General features: G+C 41.3%; 1 protein-coding gene across 3 annotated transcripts; it reads left to right on the top strand.

The window, feature by feature from the left end:
• The first annotated feature begins 722 nt into the window (after nt 1-722).
• CD86 (CD86 molecule) lies at nt 723-21,341 on the top strand. Of its 3 annotated transcripts, none has more exons than XM_017814660.1 (6): nt 723-901; nt 5,751-5,800; nt 7,093-7,434; nt 11,926-12,237; nt 14,279-14,413; nt 15,215-16,240. In XM_017814660.1, exons 2-6 carry the CDS (start codon nt 5,755-5,757, stop codon nt 15,232-15,234), a joined length of 855 nt encoding a protein of 284 aa, XP_017670149.1. In that variant the 5' UTR covers nt 723-901; nt 5,751-5,754; the 3' UTR covers nt 15,235-16,240. The 3 variants fall into 3 exon arrangements, with proteins under 3 accessions (XP_017670149.1, XP_017670148.1, XP_017670147.1); XM_017814659.1 differs by lacking the exons at nt 723-901; nt 15,215-16,240 and adding exons at nt 5,443-5,635; nt 19,718-21,341; XM_017814658.1 differs by lacking the exon at nt 723-901 and adding an exon at nt 5,443-5,635.
• Nucleotides 21,342-24,153: the final 2,812 nt, after the last annotated feature.

The raw sequence follows: 24,153 nt of genomic DNA on the forward strand, positions 1-24,153 counted from the left end.
TGAGGTTTGTGTCACATGCCCAGCTGCTTTTGAGAGACACTTACTGAAAATAAAGTATGTAATACCTGAGAACGAAGTATATAATATATTGTATGGCTGCTAATCCTTGTTAGCTGTGTTTGCATATAGGTTAGGAATCAAGTACAGATTCATCCTTCTGTATACAGTACATACCTTGACATCAGAGGTGCCCTGCAAACTGCTATCTGAGGTTATGCCTGCACTGCATTGTGTAGCCATGATGCTATTTCCAGGCAGTGTCCTGTGCAGAAATAGTAGGCTTGGAAGAGGGACAACCTGGGAGTGGGCATTTGAATTCCCTCTTCTTCCCTCTAGAAGAGACTCCAGCAATTGTCTGGTTTGTTAATCATCTAACATCTCTAAATTGTGACCTGTATGGGAACAGGGTGTGCTCCTTCTCTGTTTCACTGTGAAGTCAAACAGTTGAGTGTGATTTGATGAGAAGTGAACCCAGCAATTGCTACTTCCCAGCTGACAAGTTTGCTTGACTAGCCTTGAGGCAAGTACAAGGGCTGGGAAAGGAGGACAGGTATGGTACCTGTGATGCAGAAGTGGTTCAAGCAACTTGCCAATTCTGTGGCCAGATGTAGCTTACAGTGTGGAAAAATATGTCAACCTGACGTGTCCTTTAGGTGGAACTCAAACACCACAGCTGATCCTAATGAATGTCTAATTCTGGTTGATGACGTTCTTCCCCTCTGAATTTCCCCCCCCAGTTTCGCTTGCAGGGAGAATACTTTCGTGTCCTATGATTTGTGCAGTGGGACTGTGTGTCGTTAGGCAGCCGCTGTGCTCTCTCTCAGAGATACCTCACCCTACTTGTGGATGAAGAATTCTGCTTGCAGAAGCAGTGGAATGCTCCATGATCTTTGGACCAAAGGTATTATTTAAATAATTGGTGTTTCTTAATTGCTATCAAAAGAGGAGTTTCTAGATGTTAGGGCAAAGTTATCCCAGAATCATAGTGAAAGTCATGGTTCTCCTGGAGATCTTGGATATAATAAAAGGATGTTACTTAGAGAGGGGATAATGGGAAAGAATGAAAAATTAGGGGGACAGAGAGTTGTACTTTTTCATATAATAACAATATAATTAAACAATAAGCCCAGAATTTTTAAATGTAACTTGGTGTAAAAAATTGTTTTAAAAGAATGAGCAATAGGAAAAGTTTCGCGATCGTTTAAAACAGTGACACTTTCTAACTGGAGAAGCACATAGGAAACACAAGTCGCCTGAGTAATGGTATCTTTTTAAAATGTGTCCCTCGATGGATATTATATGGTTGTATGGCACAGTATTTGGGTGAAGGGCACCACAGAATTCTCTGAACTTGCCACGTTAAGAGAGTTTTCTTAAATTGTGACTTCCTTTGATAACACTTGTTCAATCAACCTGTGTTTACATGGGAGAAGGCTGGTAAATGCATTTTTAGGATAATTTAATTTAGTAGCTGCTAGGATAGCTTTCAGGTCAGGAGTGGAAAGTCTTAGAGATGTTCTGCCACCAGGAGGCTCACAGCACTGCTTGTGGAACTATTCAGTGTTGCAAGTGGGTGGAAATTTCAGAAAAATCCCCACATTAGAGAAGTCAAAAGAATGATTTACTACTTTGGTCTTTAGTTTTGTTTTGAGTTCAACAAGAAACATGGAGCAGGAGCCTTCCCATAGAGTATGTGTACCCAGTGTAAGAAAATAAGCTAATTACATCTGAGACCGTGCAAGAAAGGAACATTTTGGAAGGAACTGAGGGGCAGTGAAGGAACTTAGGAGTCAAAGAGCACAGATGTGAGTGTCTTTCAAAAGTTAATGACTACATCCCAAACTGAAAACAGCAAAAAAGAGAGCAAATGAAAACCCAGACAAGCATATTGGTAAAGCTCTTGTTTACTCCAAGACCTTTATGCTTCAGTGTACCTGTTGGGGTTTTACATGCTGGTTTTCACATGCTGGATTGGGAGGAACAGGAGACAGAAAGCACAAGCCAATCTCAAACTAAGTCACACCGAGCTTTCTGGCAATTGCCCTCACAAGTAAAGGGAGTGAAGTCGCCATTTTTCCCAAACATCGATTTTAGAGATCTTTGTCATCCAGAGGCACTGTGACATGCAAACCTCGTGAAGCTGAACAAAGCAAAGTGCAAGGTCCTACACTTGGCTTGCGGCAATCCCAGACACAACAGGTTGGGCGGAGAAGTGATTGAGAGCAGCTCTGCAGAAAAGGATTTGGGGGTGATGCTTGATGAAAAACTCGACTATGCTGCACTTGCAGCACAGAAAGGCACATGTACTTGGGGCTGCATCAAAAGGAGCATGGCCAGCAGGTTGAGGGAGGTGATTGGCCCCCTCTACTCTGCTCTTGAGAGACCCCACCTGGAGTATTGCGTAAAATTCTGGTGCCCCCAACATAAAAAGGACATTGAGCTGTTGGAGCAAGTCCAAAGCAGGGCCAGGAAGTTGATAAGAACACCTACCTTATGAAGACAGGCTGAGAAAGTTGGGGCTGTTCAGCTTAGAGAAGAGAAGGCTGCATGGAGACCAAATAACAATCGTCCAGTATCTGAAGGGGGCTACAGGGAAGCTGGAGAGCGGATCTTCATCAGGAACTCTGGTGACAGGACAAGGAGTAGTGGGTACAAGTTGAAAGGGGAAAATTTAGGTTGGATATTAGGAAGAAATTCTTTACTGTGAGAGTAGTGAGACACTGAAAGAGAGTGTCCAGGGAGGTTGTGGAATTCCCCATCCCTGGCAGTGTTCAAGGACAGGTTGGATGTAGCCTTGAGCAACCTGGTCTAGTGAGAGTTGTCCCTGCCCATGGCAGGGGAGCTTGGGACTAGGTGATCTTTAACGTCCCTTCCAAACCGTAACATTCTATGATTCTATGAAACTATGATTCAGGACAGGAATCCCCCTGTACTGAGACAAGTGGGGACTGTTTCATGAGTTTTCTCAGACTTGTTTGGGCCAAACCAATCCGGTCGTGAATCAGGCCTGTAAAGTGCATGTATTCATGTGGTTTCTTCTCCTTTCAGTGATTGGACTGAAGAGATAGTAAATAAAGGGTTTGAGTGTGACTACTGGCTGCATACTGACAATTTGAATTAATATACTTCTCCATTTTTCATCTCTGATGTCCACACATGATTTGTAATTGTGAGTCATAAAGACATCTCCAGGAATGGGTGACAAAGCTTCAAAAGGCAAGAAAGACACAACACATAGCGCTAGCCTTATTGAGCAGGGGAAAATGTGTACCTCCCCATGGACTGACCTCACATTATTCTGAATGTCAGAGATAATTCTAAAGCAACAGGTCTTCAAACCACTCTCATCTCATCAGTTATCATTGGCACCATGAAAAAGTGCCGCTTCCACAGATGGATGCACTCAGCCTGTGACCAGGAAAACTGCACATCCATACACAGACCACAGTGCTCTGAAGTGGAGCAGTGTGCTCATGCACTGGGCCATGGCCACAAAGAGGGCAGTTTGGTCTGCACCATTTGCCAGCAGCAGGCCATATCCTGAAGCTAAGTCTATCTTTCCTCTCTTACCTAGCCCCCATTGCTAATCAATTCTAGGACACAAAAAGACTTTCAATGGCCTGCAGATATGAGAGAATTGAGCACAGAATTTGTACTGAATATGCCAAAGAAATGTAAGAAGCCAACTGTGTAATTCCCCTTCCTTCAGCCTTCCTGAACACTGGCTCCAAGGATCTGCATTTGGTTTTTAAAGACATTTTGTAAAAAAGGGGAAGAAAAGCTGCATGCAGCACTGAAGTTGTAGTGTCCCAATTAATGATTCAGCTTCTCTCTATAAAGTAGCTCATGTGAGAGAAGCAGCTTGTCACACTCTCAGTGACAAGCAATTCCCCTCTGCAGGGAATGTGGATGTAATTCCCATCTGCAGACTCATGAGATCCTTCTTCATGCAAGCATCACCAGCAACATGCCTTCTCCTGGAAGATGGCAGCCAGGAAACCACGTAGGATCTTTGAGACTGTAGGATCTTGGAGCTGTCCTCACAGCTCCAAATATAACTCCTCAAGAAAGGCAAGCAAGTGTTATCTGGTATTCTTGCCTGGGTTTCGTCTCTCTCTCACTCCTGTTTTCAGTTCCGTTTTTGGTCTTTGCTCCTGTGAGACAGTCATTGCAAAACATGCCCAGCTATAGCAGTACATTCTCTCCACTTATGTCTCCAGTTGCTAAATTGTTTTAACTTCTCCTCTTACACATCTGCATTGAATTAAAAAAAAAAATAGGGCTATCCTTTATTTTTTTCTTGACTGAAAGCAAAAATTCTTATTTATTTGCTGAGAAATAGTTTCTGTAGTTTTCAGTGGCTTGGCACATGCCTTTTTATTTAGGCAGTCAGTTGCGTAGTTTAATTCAGTGGAGCCCAGCCTGGGAAGAAAACCCCTTGATAACAGTTCACCATGTAGTAGGGCAGCCAGAGCAGAAAGAGGATGACCCCTGTCTACAACAATGGATTCTGCATGAGCCCTCCCTCCCTTTCCTCCTCTTCTGCTGTGACAGCTGTATCACAGAAAAAACTATCTATATCCTCTGAGACAGTTGGACTTCTTTTTCCCCTTTCCTAAGAAAAGGCAGGATGAACCTGGAAAAATTATTGGCAGTTCTGTACGTTACAGTACACACACAAAAAATATGTCAGTGGACTGAGTGGAATTCTGTATTAAATAGAAGAAGAGACCAGAGACCCAGGGTAAAGACCCAAGTGTACCAGCCTGAAATAAAACATGACGAAAAATGGGGAACCATCAGGAAACTGACAGCAGACAGCAATCTCACTGGTTTTAAGTAGTATGACAGCTGGAGAGTTTTCACATCTCCTCCACCAAAACAAGACTCTTTGGAGCTGTTTAAAGGAGGAGAGTGAAGGATCTTGGCAAGGATAGTGTGGAGGCTTCTCCCAGATATATGGAAAATGCACACAAAAAACACAAAGGTGCTGCTAAAATGCAAACTAGCAAGCACAGACCAGTCAGATGCAGGTGCTGTTCTCTGACCAGTGCATGGGAATGACATTTGGCTGTTTACCAGGATTTACCATGAACCCAAGCACCCAGAGAAGTGTTTGCTTATGAGACAAATCACAGGATTTTTTTTCTTTTTTTTCTAAAAAGATACCCGTTTTTCTTTACCACAAACTATGTGCTGTTTAGCCTCAACTTTTACAATCGTACAGGATTTCTCTCCATTACTTTTATTGTTGTGAAGGACAGGTTCCTGTTACAAAACTGAAGGTCACACACTTCATCACTTCTGGTAGCTGACATCATCACGCCGTCTCCCCCACCTCCTCCTTCTGTGTCACCCTCTCCTCCCCCTCTACTTTCAATTCCCCCATCTTCTTCCCACACTGCCAGGTCAAGCATGCTCCCCATTCCTCTTTCCCCCGCTTCAGGCGTTCTGAGTACTTGTCTTGCCCACTGCACCCCGGGGACTCTGTGTTCCTCCCATGGCATGCACAGTCTGCAGTAATCTTGCACCACATCAGCTTCTCTGTAAACCAGAGATCTGCCGTGCCATGCTTGATGTTGTTGCTGAAGGCTGGGAAACACACAGAAGTCCTTGCACCAGTCTATGGAAAAAGGTGAGAGTAACTTTCTCAATACTCTCTCTCTTGCTAAAACTTTTTGGTTTACCATTTCTTTGGAAGTACTGGAGTGTTTTCAACCTCTAACATATTTCTTTCCTCCTTCTTACAGTGTCATGGAGGTCTGCATATTCTTCCTTTGTGCTATGATATCTGTCCCAGGTAAAAGGCACATTTTTAAACAGTTAAAACTGTTTTGATTTTGTGTGTCCTGCTATAGGATACTATCTCATCCACTAAGAAGCTCATTCCTTAGTAATAATTAATCATTTCCATTGCACAATCAAGGTCATATAGCCTATGTGTTGTATTTAAATTGTGTGCAGGTACTCTATAAAATATATATAGTAAGTACTTTCTCTCTTCAGCTTTATATCTTTATATTACACTTATTTTATGTTGCTCTTAAATTTTCAATTTAAATCTGTCTTTAAAATGTGTGTATATCACCTGTGTGTATTATAGAGAAGAGCAGTATTAAACTGGAAACTGACAGTTTGATATGGGACAACTGGAGTTTTAGGCATCTGGAGAGATCATTTTGCTGTCTGGTGCTCTAGAAGAACAGTCAAAACTTTGCAGCAGGAGAGATACTGTAAATCTTCTCCACGTTTTGAACACAGCAGAGATGTTTGTATCTTCTGGGACAGAGGACTGCATTTCTTATTCCAAGAAAGACAGTCCTCAGAGCCCTTTGCCACCCATAAAAATGGATACGTGCGTGAATGAAAGTGGGAGAAAACTCATCCTTTGTGTAATATGGTTCATCCTTTTTTTGCAGGAAGGCATAATTTTGTTTATTGACCATTTTTGTTAACAAGATCAGCAACAGAACAGTTAAATCTGACATTTAATCTGTCATTAAACTCTAGATTAATTACAGAGCAGTAAAATCTGACATTTAATTTGTCATTAAACTTTAGATTAATTCTTCATTGAGACTGAAAGTGTTCACCTGTTTCTGACCTTCTGGTCATACATTCCCTAGACAATCACATTTACCAAACAGTGTGTACTTCACATTTTCTTCAAAACTCCAATGCCGTGTTGTTTTATTAGGAGAATGAACTCAACTTTTTAAAAAGGAGTTGTGCAGCTGTCTCTTCTGGGGCAGAATTTCATTTCACTCGGGATGCTATGAACAAGAATGGTTTGGACCTTAGGCCTGCAGATTAGTCTTCTAAAATATAGATGCTCACAATCTCTGTGTGGTAAACCTTCCTGGGAAAGTAAAATATAGGAAGAAAAATAAGAAACAGTTTTATGACCTGAACTCCATAAGACTAAGTGTGTTGATTTGAACAACTACGTGTCTTGTCATACCTAGTGGGAGAATTTGTGTCTAAATGCTGGTGTTTTTATTGCCACTGCCGTTAAGTGTTGCCTCTGTGAGCCCAACTTAGTGTTCTTTTGTAGGTGGTGGAAATCTCAATTTTTCTCTCTCTCTGTCTAAGGTATTGCTGCCAGTGTGCATCAGGTGAAGGCATTTCTCAATCACACTGCATACCTATCCTGCTATTTTCCAAACTCTCAGAAAATTGACATGAGGGACTTAATAGTTTTTTGGCAAAAAGGCTCTCATAGAGTGGTGCACGAAGTATACTACGGGGAAGAAAAACGTGATCACCTTAGTCCTGAGTATATAAATCGCACCAAGGTGGATATGGACAAATGGACCTTGCAATTGTTAAATGCAGGAATTAAGGATGAGGGACACTATGAGTGTATCATCCAGCACAAAAAGGAGGGACCGCCAAAGGTCATACACACATCTGAGTGCTCACTGCACATCACTGGTAAGTAATCTCTTCCAATTGCCATCTGCTCGGAGGGTTTTGGGGGGATTCTCTGTGACTTTATTCAGTCCAGAAATATGGGTCCTGCCTCCAAGCCACTGAAAATGTACCTGCACAGGAGCGGAATTTCTAAAGGTGGATAAGAGCATTCTCAATAGGAAATCCTTATCTGTGAATGAAAAGTACTCAAGTAGAAGTAATCAGAAGTAGAAAATGAGGCAATAATTTGCTCGATATTACATGATCCCTGATTTCCACCCTGTCATATTTTACAGTGAAAACCATTCTGCCTTCTTCCTCTTGCCTCCTGCAAGTTTTATGACTTTAAGGACTCTGGAAAATAAACTTTCTTTGCATCTGATGCACTACCTTCTATTAAAAGTAGCAGTAGTTATCATCGTTGGTGGTACATTAGAATTGAAACATAGCAAGATCTCTGCAAACACCCAGCTATTTTATGATCATATAAATCACAGGGAAAATAAAGAAAAGAACAACTCACATGGAGGAGTAGAAAGTCATATGTGCAGTTAAAGGAAAACTGAAAATATCTCTGAAGAAAAAAATGTATGCATTAATGAGATTCAACCTGATTTTTTGCACCAGAGAATTTTTTGTAATAAGAGGAAAAGGCAGTAGATATTTTAACAGGAAAATGGAAATGAGGCACCAATCTTTTCCTAATATTTTCTAATATTTTTAATAATTCCTAATGTATAATCCTAATGTTTTTCTATTTTAAACTATTCTGTTAGCAACCTTTAACAAATATGCCTGTGTTCTGTCTTCCACTGTGATAGTGCTAGCCATTAATAATAGCAGCTTCTAACTTCCACTGGTGTTTTCAGGCTTCAGCATACTAATGTAAAAGAGAACAGGCCATGTGTAACTGCAGGCAAAAATGGAGTAACAGGATATCTGAGCCTGTTTAGCTTTGTGTTACCAGCAAGTGTTCCCTTGATCCACAAATAGAAAACCTAGATTGTTCATTTTGATTCTCCCAGGATCTACTTGACAAGCATTTTCAGTGAAGTTTTAGAACTCAGAAACTCATAATGTGCACTCAGTATCAAGGCCTCCAATTTAAGAGATGCTTAGCATCAATTGCTCAGTTAGTTCACACAGTTAAGTCAGTTATCAGCTTAGCCAACATCTGAGCAACATGTTATAGATATCTCATATTTAAGCACTAAGACTCTCCTACAGCTCGTAAGGTTTATCTCAGGAAGACTGTCTGAACTATGTGCTGTTGGGTTCCTTCCAAATGGCTCTTTGTTCAATAAATTCCTAAACAAAGGAGCAGTATAAAACCATATTTTTAAAAAACCCCTTCAAAATAATTAGAAGAAAAATACAGATGTTGAAGGGAAAATACAAATGTTGAAATGTACCTGTGCTTACATGCTGGTTTTTAATTAGAATCTCATATCATACGTGGAGGGCTTTTTGTAGTTTGGCATGTCGCACTTAAAATGGACTTCAGAAAGATTGTGTGCTGTACAAGAATGATAGGGCAGTCACACAAAGCTATCTAGACCACTTGATAACCAAGCCTACTCAGAAATACTGAAGTAGCTTCTAATACAGTTTACACCGGTTATTTTTATGTATTACATTAGTACCATATACAGATAGCATGAAGCTGTGTCAGGGGAGGTTTAATTGGATATTAGGAGAAGGTTTTTCATCCAGAGGGTGGTTGGGCACTGGAACAGGATCCCCAGGGAAGTGGTTACACCACCAAGCCTGCCAGAGTTCAAAAAGTGTTGGGACAATGCTCCCAGGCACATGATGTGATTCTTGGGATGCAGGGCAAGGAGTTGGCCTTTGATGATCCTTGTGGATCCCTTCCAACTCAGGAGATTCTATGACTCTATAATATGTATGTTGTATGTATTGTGTACAGCCAGGATGACATATAATAACAATGAACTCAGATCCTTCCCCAGAAAAAAAGGGAAGGCTTCACAATGGAAAACTTTGGCTCTTAAAACGTGCGAGGTAGAGACCATGATGACAAGCTACTTAACTGGAAAATCTGCTGCAATAGCATGTCTGCAATGCATCTTCTGGATGAATCAATAAGGGAAGTAGGTGAAGCTAGGGAAGCTGTTCAAAATATGCACTATTCAAAGTGCTGGAAATTAAGCTGATGTCAGAAAAGAGGCTTACAGTTTGTGACCTCATTTGAAAAGGGATGTTGAAAAACTGTAAAGTATGAAGAAAAGCTCTACTAAAGTTATCTGAAGGCTGGAAAAAATACAGTCCAACTAGAGATGTTAAAATAACAATCTGATTACCTTATAACACAGAATAATGAGAAGAATCTTGTTTCCAGAATGTGGGAACCTGAAATATACATAAAGTACTGGATATTAAAAAATTTTAAAAGGGTTAATTAATTCAGTGATAGTCAGTGTCTGGAAGCAAGTGAGAAGTAAGGCACATTGTCGCTTGAGAAAATAGAACAAAACCAAGTAGGATGATTAAGCCATTGAGAAAAATAGTAAGGGCTTGATGGATCTGCTGTCTCTTGAAGTATTGAATCTAAACCCATAGCCTTTTTGGAAGATACTATCTTTAACTATGAAAGATGTTCTGAAATGTGCTTTTCTGTTAACAACAAAAAACTCACATATATATAGTCCACACCCTGCATGCAACCAACATCACTTTGCAGTAAATTGAGGTTCCAGAAGCTATAAAACAGAAATGCCGAGTATATTCTACTATTTCCACTTGCTTACTGTCAATAAGATTGAAACCCTTAAATCACTTGGATGATGTGACAAGTCTCACAGCCATGGATTACAATCCTGCCATCTCTATAAAATATCAAGGAGAGAATAAATTCTCCAGACCAGAAGTCTGACAGCAGTCAGCTAAGCAAGTCAGACCTTGAGGAGAAAGAGGAAGCTTGAGCTTTCCTGAGGGACAACTTAACTAAATTTTGGGGTATAAAAAAGGGGGGCTTTTTCAATTTTGATTTCATATTCGCGGAGTCTCTTGGGGAGATTTAGGTGACTAAACTAAATCCTATTCCCTGTGTGCTAGGATAGAGCAAATAAAAGCAACATCATGTTTCTTCATTCATCCGTGTTAAGAATACAGTAGGGCAAGGATTAAATCCTGGATCCAACAGACTGAATGTCTGTTCAGAAGAGCAAGACCCTCTTAGGCACATATTTTTCTAAGAATCCTTTTCCCCTTCTTCAATATTTCTCCATATTTTCTTTAGTCCTATTGGCACTAAAATAATGAAGCATTTTCAATGAAGTCTTGAGTCTGTTTCTTGGGGTTTGTTGCTGATTTTTGGGAAGGGACTGTTGTTTGGTTTTTTTAAGTTGCTGTATGCCAACATGTAGTCAGTATTATGGCTACCTTCTCTCCTTCTCCTTTCCCATCAGAGTCTACTGTTTTTACAGTGACCTTTTAACCAGAAAAATCCTGGTTGAGAATATTTAGGAGATTATTTAAGAGAAAATAGTGGTTAAAATCTTCTATTTTTTCATTCATATTTTATGTTTAAATGGTTCTTCCCAATTCTATTTCACTATTTCTTGCCTGGGAAACTTCAGTTTTTAAAGCAACGGGTGTGTTTTTCATTGACTCCAATGAGTACCAAGTGACACAAAGTAAAAAAACCTTATGCTATGGTCTTTTCTACCTAAAAAGCTAAGCTAAGGGAAGCCTTAGCTCTGATGAGTGAATTACTTTATATGCTGCAAAATGTTTGCTCACAATATTGACAGACACCAAGGATATTTCTGCTCATGACAGCCCTGCACCTCCAACTTACCCCATCTGAATTCTCTCAGATGATCTCTTTGTCTACATTTCACAGTTACAAGTTTGTGGTTTTCCCCTTACCCATTCAGGAGGTCAAAAGTAGGCAGCATTGTGTCCCCTCCCCATTTTTTGCTTAAACCCTTACCAGTAAGCAGACCAGGTTTGATTATTCTGAGGTGTCAGTGTGTCCAAAGGAGGTGGGAGAGATAGAGGCCCATTGTCTTGCTGATCAGACTTACATCCTTGAAACACCCTGAGGACAAGAAGCAACAAGTCTACATATACACCAAAAAAAAAACACAAAACAAAACAAAAAAACCACAACAACAAAAAACCAACCAAAAAAAAACAAACAAAAAAACCCCAAAAAAACAACAACAAAAAAACCCCAAAACAAAACAAACAAAAAAAAAACAAAACCAAAACCAACCAACCAAACAAACAAAAAAACAAAAAAAAAACCAAACAAAACAAAACAAAAAAAAAAAAAAACAAACAAAAAAAAAAAAACCAAAACCAAACCAAAACAAACAAACAAACAAACAAAAAAAAACCCTAAAAAACCCCTTCTTGGAACACCCATTGTCTTCCTGAAGAAAAGTCTTTAGAGTTGCTTCTGCCTGAAAACCTTAAATAATTCACAGGAACTGTCAGAAATGTGGTATGCCTGGCTCATGATGCTTTCTCTTTGGTCTGTTTCAGCCAACTATAGTCAACCTGAGATAGCACAACTGCACACTGGGGAACTAAAGCCCATTGGATACTTGAATCTTTCCTGTTCATCCATTGGAGGTTATCCAGAGCCCAAGGAGATGACTTGGCTAATTTCATATGAAAACACAACATACAAGCATATGCCTCACATGGACGTCTCACAGGATGCTGTAACAAAGCTGTACAATGTTACTAGCAAGCTGAATATCCCAGTTCCTACAAACAGCCTCACTAATATTAGCTGCTTGCTTCACCTCGGAGAGCAGCTGGGAATCCTTGTCTCAGCGCCACTACATATTGGTGAGTCTCCATTTGCCCACTCCATTTTTGCATGGGTAGGAGCAGGGTGTATTGCAGTAGAGCTGATCACAAATAACAGCATAGTCAGGGCAGGGAACAAACCCTAACTCATAGTAGCAGTTTGTTACAAGGGTTGTATGTTCTCCATCTGTTTGCCACTGAACTCCCTTTCTTTTCCACATGGGAAATCTTATTACAGCAAGGAGAGGGCACAGAGAAGGAAGGCTACTGTTACACGATCCAGAACACATCATCCCTATTCATCTCTTCCCTAGAATATGCTGTAGTAGCAACAAAGCAACCTGGATGTCTGGATTAGGCAGCAACCTCCAGAGGTGATAGCTTTTGAGAGAGGTTGACACTTCACAGACTCAGAGAACTGTTGAGGTTGGAAGAGGCATCTGGAAATGATCTAGTTCAACCACTCTGCTCAAAGTAGGGTCAATAGTTAGCACAGGGCCTTATCCAGTTGAATTTTAAATACCTCCCAGGATAAAGACTCCACAACCTCTCTCAGCAAGCGTTCCAGATTTTGACTACCCTGACAGTAAAAAAGGGGTTTTTTTCTTATGGTTTAAAGTGCTCGAGCTGCTATTCTTAATCATTCCTTACAGAAAGGCAGAAGGCAAAACAGAAGAGCCCCTTGGACCATATTTGGTTCACAAACTGCCTATAGACTGTGCTGAGTTTAAGTGTAAAGGCCATGAAACTTGGACTAGTATTAGAAGCATTCCTGGTGGTTTTCATAACATTTGGCAGAATGAAGTGCACATTCCAAAATGACTATTTGGGGATTTTTGTTCTCTGAGACTGTGTCTTTTTTGAGACACCTCTTGCAAGATGAAGCTGGGGACCTGAGTTTCAATATGACTTTACTGTTGGATTATCTCAGGGTTCCACGTGACTGATCCTTTATTTAAATTAAAGCAGTATTTTATTTATTTTCTGGAACAGGAAGACACCTTTGGGCATACTTTTGTTTGTAAACTATGGCACAAGCACATCAAAATAAAGACAATTCCCACTTTGGTCATAAGTTTGTTTGTCTTGCACATGTCTCTTTAAGACAATGCTGAAGATGAAGAGCTGTGCTTCAACTGACAGGAACGGGGAACCAAGAGGAAATGGTAGCATTGCAGGAAAGCCTGCCAGGGTAGTACAGACATGCACTTTCCTTCTGCAGATGTAAAAGAACCTTGCCACTTTTTCTGAAAAATTTCTACAGTGCAGTTTCCTTAATATAAATTTAGCTAAAGAGTTAAGTTATCAATGGCAAACTGCCTCTAATGTTTTTAAAATTCTAGGACTTTTAAATAATATTAAAATACAATCCAGAAGTCTTCTAAGGTTTGTTTAGCTCTACACATTCCTTGTGAATGTTGACATGGCTCTATTAGCTATATTAGCAATAATGCTGCATCCTCCTCTTCTCAATTATTCCCTCCTCCCTGGCTTTATGAAAGTAGTCACCTGATAAGCAGAGATGGTAAGAAACCAGAAACTCCACATAAACATAAGTTTTGTTTGGCAGTAACTGAACCTCTATCAGCTGCTAACCCTACCAACCAAAACCTCAAAAACACAAAAACCAGAAATAGAGGGAAAGTCCTTTGCATTCCCTGCTACTTTCACATCCCTTCCAGCATTTCATTAGGCTTTGACCATAATTTGCAACGGATACCACGTAGTAACATATCCAAGGTTCTTTGAACTTGCACAGTAGCATTAGCACAGTAGCTGCCTCCTAGGCTCTTGTATTAAGTTGCCAATCCCTCACATGTTACCCAAACCTCAGAAAGAGTGCTTTGCCTTCCTGTTGCTGAAGTGATGATTAAGACCTCGTAGTTTCTCTGGGTTTTGGAAATGGAAATAAAACAATATGCATAGTGATTTATTGACACTATTAAAGCACTGTAAAAGCAAAGGATGCTGAGGGCCTTTACCTAAACTTCTAAGTCACTTAACTTTGGAATAGAGTGTTTAAGCTAATGTCACCAAATTAAATCTTTCCTGTGTGAATCTTCTGTGTTTTCTTATTCAGAGATACAGGAGAAAGAAGTGGAACAAGTAAATATAAATTTCTCTGGCCCGCTTATAGCTGTGGTTGTACTGGTCGCACTTCTTCTGGGTTTTGTGATATTGAAGAAGAACAGAAATATCTTGTCTACCAACCAGAGTAAGTTATTACATGTCATTCTGCTCTACCATCCCTCAAGTCATAGGTTTTACCCTTTGTAATCATCCCTTTACCTTCTTTACAGGTAAAGAGAGAAAGTTAGGTTTCATGTTGGACTTAAGCTAAACTTCCTAGGACAATTTAATTCCTGCAGGACAATTTAATTCCTATAACAACTTAGTCCATCCTGCACCAAGTCAAAACATCTTTCTCCTGTCTTGTCCTGGGATCTACTTCTCCTTCTTCTTCGTGTTCTGTGAGGCTGCCATGGCACCAGTTTACCACCTTTTCCTGTAGTTTCAACCTTTTTTTTACTAGATTTTGAGTAGATTTGGCTCCTAAAATCATTGAACTGTATAAATCTTTCTTGTCCATCACTACTTATAAGAAAGGTGGAACTGGGGAAGGGATGAACTTACATGAAGTGCAAGGATCTCCATCATCACAGAGCTGAATGATCACCACAAGCTGCCCACACACTTCATCTGCCCACACAAGAATAATCTTGTAGTAGGAACAGAATTTGATCTTTGCATTGCATTTCTCTATTTTCTTCCAAGACTAGTACTCAGCAGTCCAGGGTTTGTTTGGCACTGAAAGGATCCTCATGCTGACATCAGAGTCTATTCTTCTTTGTAGCAAAAGGGAAATGCATTCCTCAGTCAGTCCTGTTTCCTATGCAGCCAAGGGCCCTCACCTCATTCTTTTTTCCAAATTCTAAGATAACCGGACATTTACTATCAACTCTTTTTCGGCTCCTATTTATCACATTTCTGTAAATCACATATTCATCTATTTTAGGTGTCAGTCTAGCAGTCTAGAAGCTATCCAGCTTGAAACTGAGGCCATCAGCCAGACTACTGACAGAGAACTGCCTCAGCACACAGCAGGACCTGGGGTCCTATGTTTTTAGAGTCTCTGCCAGAACGAGAATCCTCCACAGATGCCCTACAGAACAACATGCAACATTTTGTCTAATGGCTGAAACCTACTGCCCAGTGTTCTCTGTTTTTATTTTTGCTCCAGGATGGTAGTAAATATGATGCTCTGCCTCTCTGCACGACTACATTTTTGATGTATCTTTTATTGCGCTCTTTGAGAATGTAAAATCCTGACAGTGAATGAAGAAAGCAGAGCTGCATGGGTTATGGAATGTCTCAAAGAGAAGGAGTTGGGCCACAATCTGTGAATCATAACCATTGCTGCAAACAGGCAGGCTATTAGTCACAGAATCAAAGAATGGCTTGGGTTGGAAGGGACCTTAAAGATCATCTAGTTCCACTCCCCTGCCTAATCATGAGGCACAAATGCTTTTGGCAGAGCCAGTGAGGCTCTGTGTACCAGTAACTTTCTTGTAAAGCTTCACGCCAGTAAGAGGAACTTCAGGGCATTTCCCCACCTTCTGAGAAAAGTCGTGCAATTCCTATCAGGCATTTGAAACTAGAAATAATCTGAAGGCAATACCTGCTTTAAACATAATTTCTGATTATCCTAATTTTTTTTAATATCATCCAAGCTTTATGTACCCAGACAGTTAGTACTTCCATGCTTTGTTCTTCTGTATTCTGACCAAATGCCATAGTAGTTGTTCAGGTGGATGCAGGGATAGAAAATAAAAGCATGAGGTATCATTCATACATGTATATATCTAAACATACAAAATTAAGCTGAGCAGATAATGAAAAAATATTACATGAGTAGGTCATGTTCCAGTTTGGTTGACTATGTTCTCCCCTTGTTAATTTTGCTTCAAAACTGAAGATAGCACAATCTATACGCTGTAGTAAGTTCAGCCATAGGAGATAGTTTTACCTTTCAGAAAAGATTCTTTTTTGCTCAGAATGTGCCAGCTTTCCAATCCTGAATGACCTCTGCACCTTATATTCTTCAACAGCACTGACATCTTTCAGGAGCAAGAACACAGCAGAACTGAGACAAAATTCTTCTGAGGTCTTGATTGTGTTTGTAGGTCTGGCATTTTCAGAAAGAGCAGGGACACAAGCATCATATTCTCAAGACAAATTTCAGCTCAGAATTGCAATTTGGGGACATAAATTCTCTACAGTTTCTCGTGCATGCAAATATTCTTTTCTGTTAAATGATATTGTGAGTTGCTAGATTCCACCTCAGTTTTTACTCTTTTTTCAAGCGTGTCAGAGAAATGCATGGTTTTTTGAGTTACCTGAACTATTTGGGAGTCAGTTTATTAAGCTATTACACTAACATTCCAAATATTTTCATTCAGATTCATATCATTCAAATGTTATTAAAAGTTAAAGGTTTTATTTTTATGTAAAAGTTTATACTTGCTAGCAAACTTATTTAATGATTTATTAAAACATATGTCTTTTTCTGTGTTGCTGTTTTTATTCTCCTGCCATTAAAGCAGTATATTGGGGAATACTTACATTTGGTGTTCTCAGGGAGGAAACATTTCCAGAATTACTTCTTGAAAACAAATGAATAAAATAAGTATTGATGAAATGACCAAGAATGGCACAACTGGAGGTTTTCATATGTTCATCTGTGGGGCCGCCTCTATGTGCACAGATCTGTGTGTACATAGCTCTTTGATCTACTGACCTATACACCTCAAAGATTAGATAAAAATCTGCAGTCTGAAAATTTTTGATTCTATGTTGGAGGTTGTCAGATATATCTCCAGTGGGTCACATAATCTTCTCTAACTCTTGATGCCATTTGGTTCCTTAATTAGTGCATGCATTAAACAGTCAGGTATACTAAATCAGATAGACACTCACTAGATTTGTGTTGTCTCTCCTGCTTTTTTTGACACATGCTGTAATTCAGTTCATTTTTTTTCAACATTTTCCTTTCCCACTCGTCATCCACCTCAAATCCTCGCTAACACTGAGGTTGTCAGAACAATAGTAAAACCTTACTTTGTTCCTACCCAAACAACGAGCCCTGGGGGTCTTTTGTCTTCCATATGACTAGATTCACACATGTACACATATGTTGTTGTACTCACAGTCTTGGAACTCTCCTGCTGGTCCCCACATTCTGATATGCTGCTTGTCTGGTCAGCTTTACACGCTGAGGGAAAAAAAACATCACCAACCTTTCATGTTTTTCTATAGGAGAAAAACAATAATCAGTTCCTCCACAATGGACAAGGGATCTGGATTCCATTTTAGGACTCAAGAGTCCTATAGCACATTCACTTAGCAGAAAAAAATAATTCCGAGCACTTGGCAATTCAACAGTTTTTGCAACATGCCTTAGTACCTCTGAGGGAGCTTTTCACCCTGATACAGTATTTGCTGTCACTATCTGTAGCTGCAGCTAGTGGAAAAAGTGACATGGTGAGTTAGGTTTATCCTTTGACAATTCCCTTCCATCATTAATTTGTTCCTAATTGGTGAAGTTGTTTGTTTTCCTCCTTGCCATCCATCTACTTTAGGCTGCCAGCCTTCTTCTATTACCTGCTTAATTTCTCTACCTCCTCTTATTCTTGCTCTTAAAATCAACTCTAATTCCCTCCTGCAGTTAAAGACATTTAAGGGGAAAAAAGCAGGTGGGCTTCAGGGAAAAATCTTAGTTTGTCTCTTTCTGTTTAAATGCATTAATCCTCTGCACTAGCAGGTGTAATGAGCACAGTGGCAAGGCACAGGAAAAGCATGGCTGATGTGCTGGTATTTTTGTCCTCTATACAGATACATTCAGATTTCCGGGCTCTCTCCTCACACACTTCACTTTTTTCTTTGGCAGTGTACTTTCAGTCATTCAGTGACTCTATAAACATGGCAAGCAAATGAATAAGCATACACCTCTATGTACCACAGCATGTAACAACTTCACTTAAAAACACCATTCCTTTATTTTCAGGTAGAACATTATGAATTGCAGAAAATACTAACAAAGAAATGGCAAAGGTGTGTTAAACTAGTATCCAATGCCCTAAAGTAAAAAAAATCCTGTCATCAGACTTAGAGTTGTGAAAGACTGCTTCAGGTTCACTGATTAACCAGCAATGAACCACCAAATAACTGAGACTGGAATGGACACAGGGAGATTGTCCAACTCAACCCCCCTGCTCAAGCAGGGTCACCTGGAGCAAATTGCCCAGGTCCATGTCCAGACAGCTTCTGAATATCTCCAAGGAGGGAGACTCCACAAAATATCTGGGCAAATTGGTGCAGAGCTCAGTCACCCTTCACAGTAAAAGAGGGTTTCCTGGTGTTCAGAGGGAAACTCCTGGGTTTCAGTTTGTGCTTATTGCCTTTGGGCCTGTTACTGGACACCACTGAGAGCCTGGCTCGGTCTCTTTTGCACCCTCCCTTCAGGCACTTACACACACCGATGAGATCTCTCCAAGGCTTCTCTTCTCCAGGCTGAACAGTCCCGGGGTACTCAGCCTTTGCTCAGATGAGAGATGCTCCACTCCTTTAATCATCTTTGTGGTCCTTCACTGAACTCTCTCCACTGTCCATGTCTCTTGCCTACCAGGAAGCCCAAAACTAGGCACAGGACTCCAGGTGGTGCCTCACCAGTGATCACCTCCCTCAGCCTGCTGGCAATACTCTCGCTGACGCAGCCCAGATACTGTTGGCTGCCTTTGCCACGAGGGCGCACTGCTGCCTCATCTTCAACTTGTCCACTAGGACACTCCTGTCCTTTTCTGCAGAGCTGTTTTCCAGATGGTTTGCCTCAGCCTGTACCTGTGAATGGCATTCTTATTCCTAAGGTGCAGGACTTTGAATTTCCTTTTTTTTTTTTGAGGTCCCTCCCTGCCCATTTCTCCAGCCTCTTGAGATCCCTCTGGATGGCCATATGACTGTCTGGTGTGCCACTCCTCCAAGTTTTCATCATCTTCAAAGTTGCTGAGTGTACACTTGCTCCCAGCATCCAAGTCATTAGTGAAGAGGAAAATCAATTAGTTTTACTGTAAATTCCTTAATGTCACCAGTGCTACTGCTATGGTTAACAGGTGACGGAACAGTGGAGTGTTGCATTTCCAGAATATTCCACAGTCACTTCTGAGAAGATTGTCATTAACAAAGTATTTCATGGCAAATGTCCCTTAATGGATTTTTTACCCTTTCATGTGAAGTATTTGCTACTGGAGGTTACATTTAACCACAGAAATATGGTAACTCTATTAAAAAAATCTAGTTCTTGTGTGTATTACCTCTGTGTTTTGGTTTCAAATTCTTTTTCTTTCTCCTTTCCAAACTCAGAAGGCAACAAGAAAAAAATATATTAAGTACTTCTCTACACTGGAACGCTGGACTGTCATAATTCATAACTGATCTCTCTTTGGTTTTCCATTTTCTGCACTAGGAGGGCCATAATGCTGAGACAGGGAAAGATTTAAGCAAGACATGTTTTCTGATCTCACGATTGACTACCAGAAGGTTTTCAGGAGAATATCTACAATTAGACAAGAAAGTTGGTGAAAGTTGAGAAAGACTTGGAAATGAATGAGGTCTGAGAAAGTGTAAGGAGAAGAGTGATACGCTGGACTGGCTTGCAACAGGAAGTGCACATGCATCAAGAGCAGAGCTGCTTCACAGACTCCAGGAAAGCTGGGAAAGGCTAGTCTCCAGACAGCAGACATGCCACTAGCAAGGAGAGGTTCTGCACAGAAGTCCAGAAATCCAGAGTACACTTACAGCTGTTGACGTGCCATACCTCCTTACATACTTCTGATATTTATAGCAGATATGCAAGATCAAATTTTCCTGCACTTCCTGGTTTCTTGATACTGACACATGCATATTTTTTGTCCATTACTTTTGTTAATACAACTCTAAACCAAAGAAACTAATGAGAATCATAAAAATTATCCCTAGCCACCCATTTCTAATAAGCAATGCTTATTATTTCAGAAGGACATAGACCTAGGAAAAAACAGAAAGATGAGTTGAGGATAGCTCAGACTGCAGTTACATACCTACATGCACAGTATATATACACTGTGTATATTGCCTGCCCTCTTCTGAAACATGCTTTTGATTTAACTTGCACAGGTGTGAAAATGAGACTATGACACAGAAGCAAAGGAGAGATCTTACTTCTTTACCTTGCACTGTTAAATGCACTACTGTATCCAGAACCATAAGTCATATCTCAAAAAGATGTTAAAATACTAGAACTAGAAAAGAAGTGATAAAAAGTGACTAAGGCTCTAGAAAGCATGTTTACAATGTGAAGTTTATGGAGTTAAACCTATACAGACAATGAAGAAAATGGAGAAAGGACCTGATGAATCTGTCTGGTATTCCAACAGTTGAATTGATTAGAGATCCTTCCTGCTGAGTGACTCACCCTGGGGAACCCAGAATTGGACACAGAGGTGTGGCCTCATCGATGCTGAGTAGGGGGGAAGGATCATGTTCCTTGACCTGACGGCAACACTCCTCCTGATGCAGTCCAGGATACCATTAGCACTCTGTCACTTAAGTTCAGTGCAGTGTCCACCAAGACCCCCAGGTCTATTCCTGCAAAGCTGCTTTCTAGCTTGTCAGCTCCCAGCATGCACTGATGCATGGAAAGGGGACAGAGAAGCTGAGTTAAGAGTCAGAGTAATCAGGTTTCTTGAATGTACATGAAAGATCCAGTATATACATACATATATGCCTACATGTTTGTACTGTGGAATAGAAGGGGACTGATTTTACACAATATTAGAGGGAAAACAAATTATGATACCTAGTAAGAGATTCTATGTGGAAAGAAAAGCCAAGAGAAACCCAAGGAGAGAAGATGCTCAGTATCATATTCCTTATCACTAGATAGCTTTTTAAAAGAATTACCAGTGGCCACAGCTTTTATTACTCAAGTTGCCAATGGCAACAGAGCATATTGTGAGCGAGGTAGAAATGAAGCTTTTCCTAACAGATCAGGCACCCAGACACAGAGGACTTTAAAACTCTGAGATCTTCTTTCTTCAGAGATTTTTCTTTCTATGCCTGGGATACCGTGCAAGATCCACTGTCCAACCACTGTTTGGAGAGTGTCTCAGCTGAGATTTGATCAGGTTGGATGGGCTGAAACTGGCAGAATTGCACTGATGGATAACAACAGATCATATGACCAGTCATCTTTGTCCAGCTGTATTAGAAAAGATAATTTAAAATAAAAAAACCCTCAATAACAACTAATTTTTTCTTCCGCTTTAATTAAACTACAGTTAGAGCTTATACTTAAAAGGCAAAGCTATTGCTTAACATCTTTAAAATCATGGGTAAGCAAGCTAGAAGTGTGCAGAAGTGAAAGCTGTTTTGCAGACCTAAGCCTTTACAGAAATTCAATTAGACTGTTCAGGAAGGTGTTTCTTCCTCAATTAGGTCAGTGGTTAAGTCCTTCAATATTATGTATGCACCCAGAGCAGAAAATGTATAAAAACAACTCAGTATAGGAACAGAGTAGGTTTTATGAAGCAATATACCAAAATGCTCCATCAGCATAACACACTGAAACATCAAACCCCAGCTTCCCCTAAAGTAATGCCAAGCAGGCTTTTGATCCCAGAACACAGGAGCCATGGCACATACTTATCTTCTCGTATCAGTTTTACTACTCCTAAGGTTTCTCTCATGGGCAAAAAGTGCACAGAAGTCTGGATTCAAGGGTATCACATCTCGGACACTCATCTGCGGGGTAATTTTGGGGTGCTGACTGCAGCTGGCCGCTCTAAACTCCAACACGAACAGCTGTAGTGGCCGTACACCACTGAGGGAAAATGTAGTTATGTATGATAATGACAGTCCTCAGTCAGACCGCTGGGCTTGGCTCTTTATTTCCTCTTTCTTCTCCTTTGCCCTCCTGGAACGCTTGACCAGCAGCGCCTACAGACCCCGGGCAGCGCCAGTGGCCTCCCCCGACCCCCTCAGACTCCCCGAGCCAGGGGAGCAGCCCCGGGCAGTCACCGCTGAGGGAGGGGCCGCCCGTGCGCACCGCTTGCACGGACACTCCGGCACCCTTTGGTTTCCACATCAGTTTTATTTGAATTCCGCGTCAATTTTATCCTATAAACCCAGAAGCGGCGGCGGCGGCACGGCCGGCTGAGGCGCGGGGTCCCCCTGGTGGCTCCGGCGGCCGCTCCCGCGGCCCGGCTGCCCCGGCACGGGGGCTGTGCAGGGACTGCTGTCAGGGGGTGCCTGCAGAGAAGTGGGGTCACAGCGTCAAGGGCTGGAAGCGGCTGAGTAGGGCCTCGGTCCCCCCTCTGGCTCCAAACGGGGTCGGCGCTGAGGCCGGGCTGAGCTGCTCAGGGCCTTGTCCTGCCAGGTCCTGTAAACACAACCACAGAATCTTGGGATCAATTAGGTTGGAAAAGACCTCCGAGATCATAGAGTCTAATCAAACACCACCTTGTCACAACTAGACCATGGCACTAAGTATCACATCCAGTCTTTCCTTAAACACCTCCAGGGATGGTGCTCCACCAGCTCCCTGGGCAGCCCATTCCAATGTTTAATCACCCTTTCTGTGAAGAAATTCCTCCTGATGTCCCACCTAAACCTCCCCTGGCACAGCTTAAGACAAGCTCCCATCCTGTCACTTGTTGCCTGGGAGAAGAAACTGGCCCACACCTGCCTACAACCTCCTTTTCCAGGTAAGCTCTGGAAAGGTAAGGAGTGGTAAGCTCTCCCCTGAGCCTTTTTTCCAGGCTAAACAATCCCAGCTCCCTCATCCACTCCTCATAGGAGTGGATATTACTCTCCTGACCCTTCCACAGCTTTGTTACCCTTCTCTGGACTTGAGGATGGAAATGGCATGGCCTTCCAGGAGTTACATGGTTGCTCTGCCTCTTGACTGTCCTCCAGAGAAAAAGTTTTACCTTGTGCCCAGCCTGAGCTGCTCTTCTTTCAGCCTCTGGCTGCCATCTCTGATCCTACCACCATGCACCACTGCAAACAGCATGGCTCCATCATCTCAATAACGTCCTTGTGGGTGTTCAAAAGATACAATTTGGTATCTCTTCTCCAGACCAAAGAAAGGGAGCTCCCTTGGCCTCTCCTCACAGTGCAGGTGCTCCAGTCCCATCACGCCTGGATGGTCTCACACCAAACTTGTCCGAATTTATCAATGTCTTCCTTGTGCTGGGGAACTCAGGACTGGACATGGTATTCTAGAGGTGGTCTAAGCAGTGCTGACTAAAAAACAGTAGTGCCGTTCCCCTCTATCTACTGGTAGTGCTGCTGTCAATACAGCCCCGGATAGCACCAGCCCTGTTTGCTGCCAGGGCACTCTTCTGTCATGAGCTACATGGACAGAAATCATCTCACCAGCATCTTCCTCTTTACACCTTTTCCCCAGAAGCAGCTAGAACTTTTGGAGATGAGGTATTGAGAACCTATGCTGATCGATTCACTCTGCTGATTGATTCACTCTGCTGATCTTTAATGTCACATTGTAGTTTTCTTGCCATTTCTCCCCCTCTTCTCAGGCCTTGCTCATGATCAATCCCACAAGCCTAGCCCACTCTCAACAAATTCTTTGCAATTTGTTTCACTCAGTACTTGGAAACTTTTAATGTCAAATCAAAAGGTACTCAGAAAACACAGAGAAAAGGAGAATTATTCATGTGAACAGCATTCTAAGGCAGTCGGGGCAAAAAAGAAGACATGGGACAACAAGACAGGTTTAGAAAAGAGGGAAAATGAATTATAAGGTATGTTTGAAAGTGTAAAGTTCCCCAGACAACTGAATGCAACAGGGAAAATTGAATTCATCCAGAAAATTGAGAGTATGGATGATAACACATCAGAGGT

The sequence above is a fragment of the Lepidothrix coronata genome, unplaced genomic scaffold (genome assembly GCF_001604755.1).
Source record: "Lepidothrix coronata isolate B3197 unplaced genomic scaffold, Lepidothrix_coronata-1.0 Scaffold46, whole genome shotgun sequence".
NCBI lineage: Eukaryota > Metazoa > Chordata > Aves > Passeriformes > Pipridae > Lepidothrix > Lepidothrix coronata.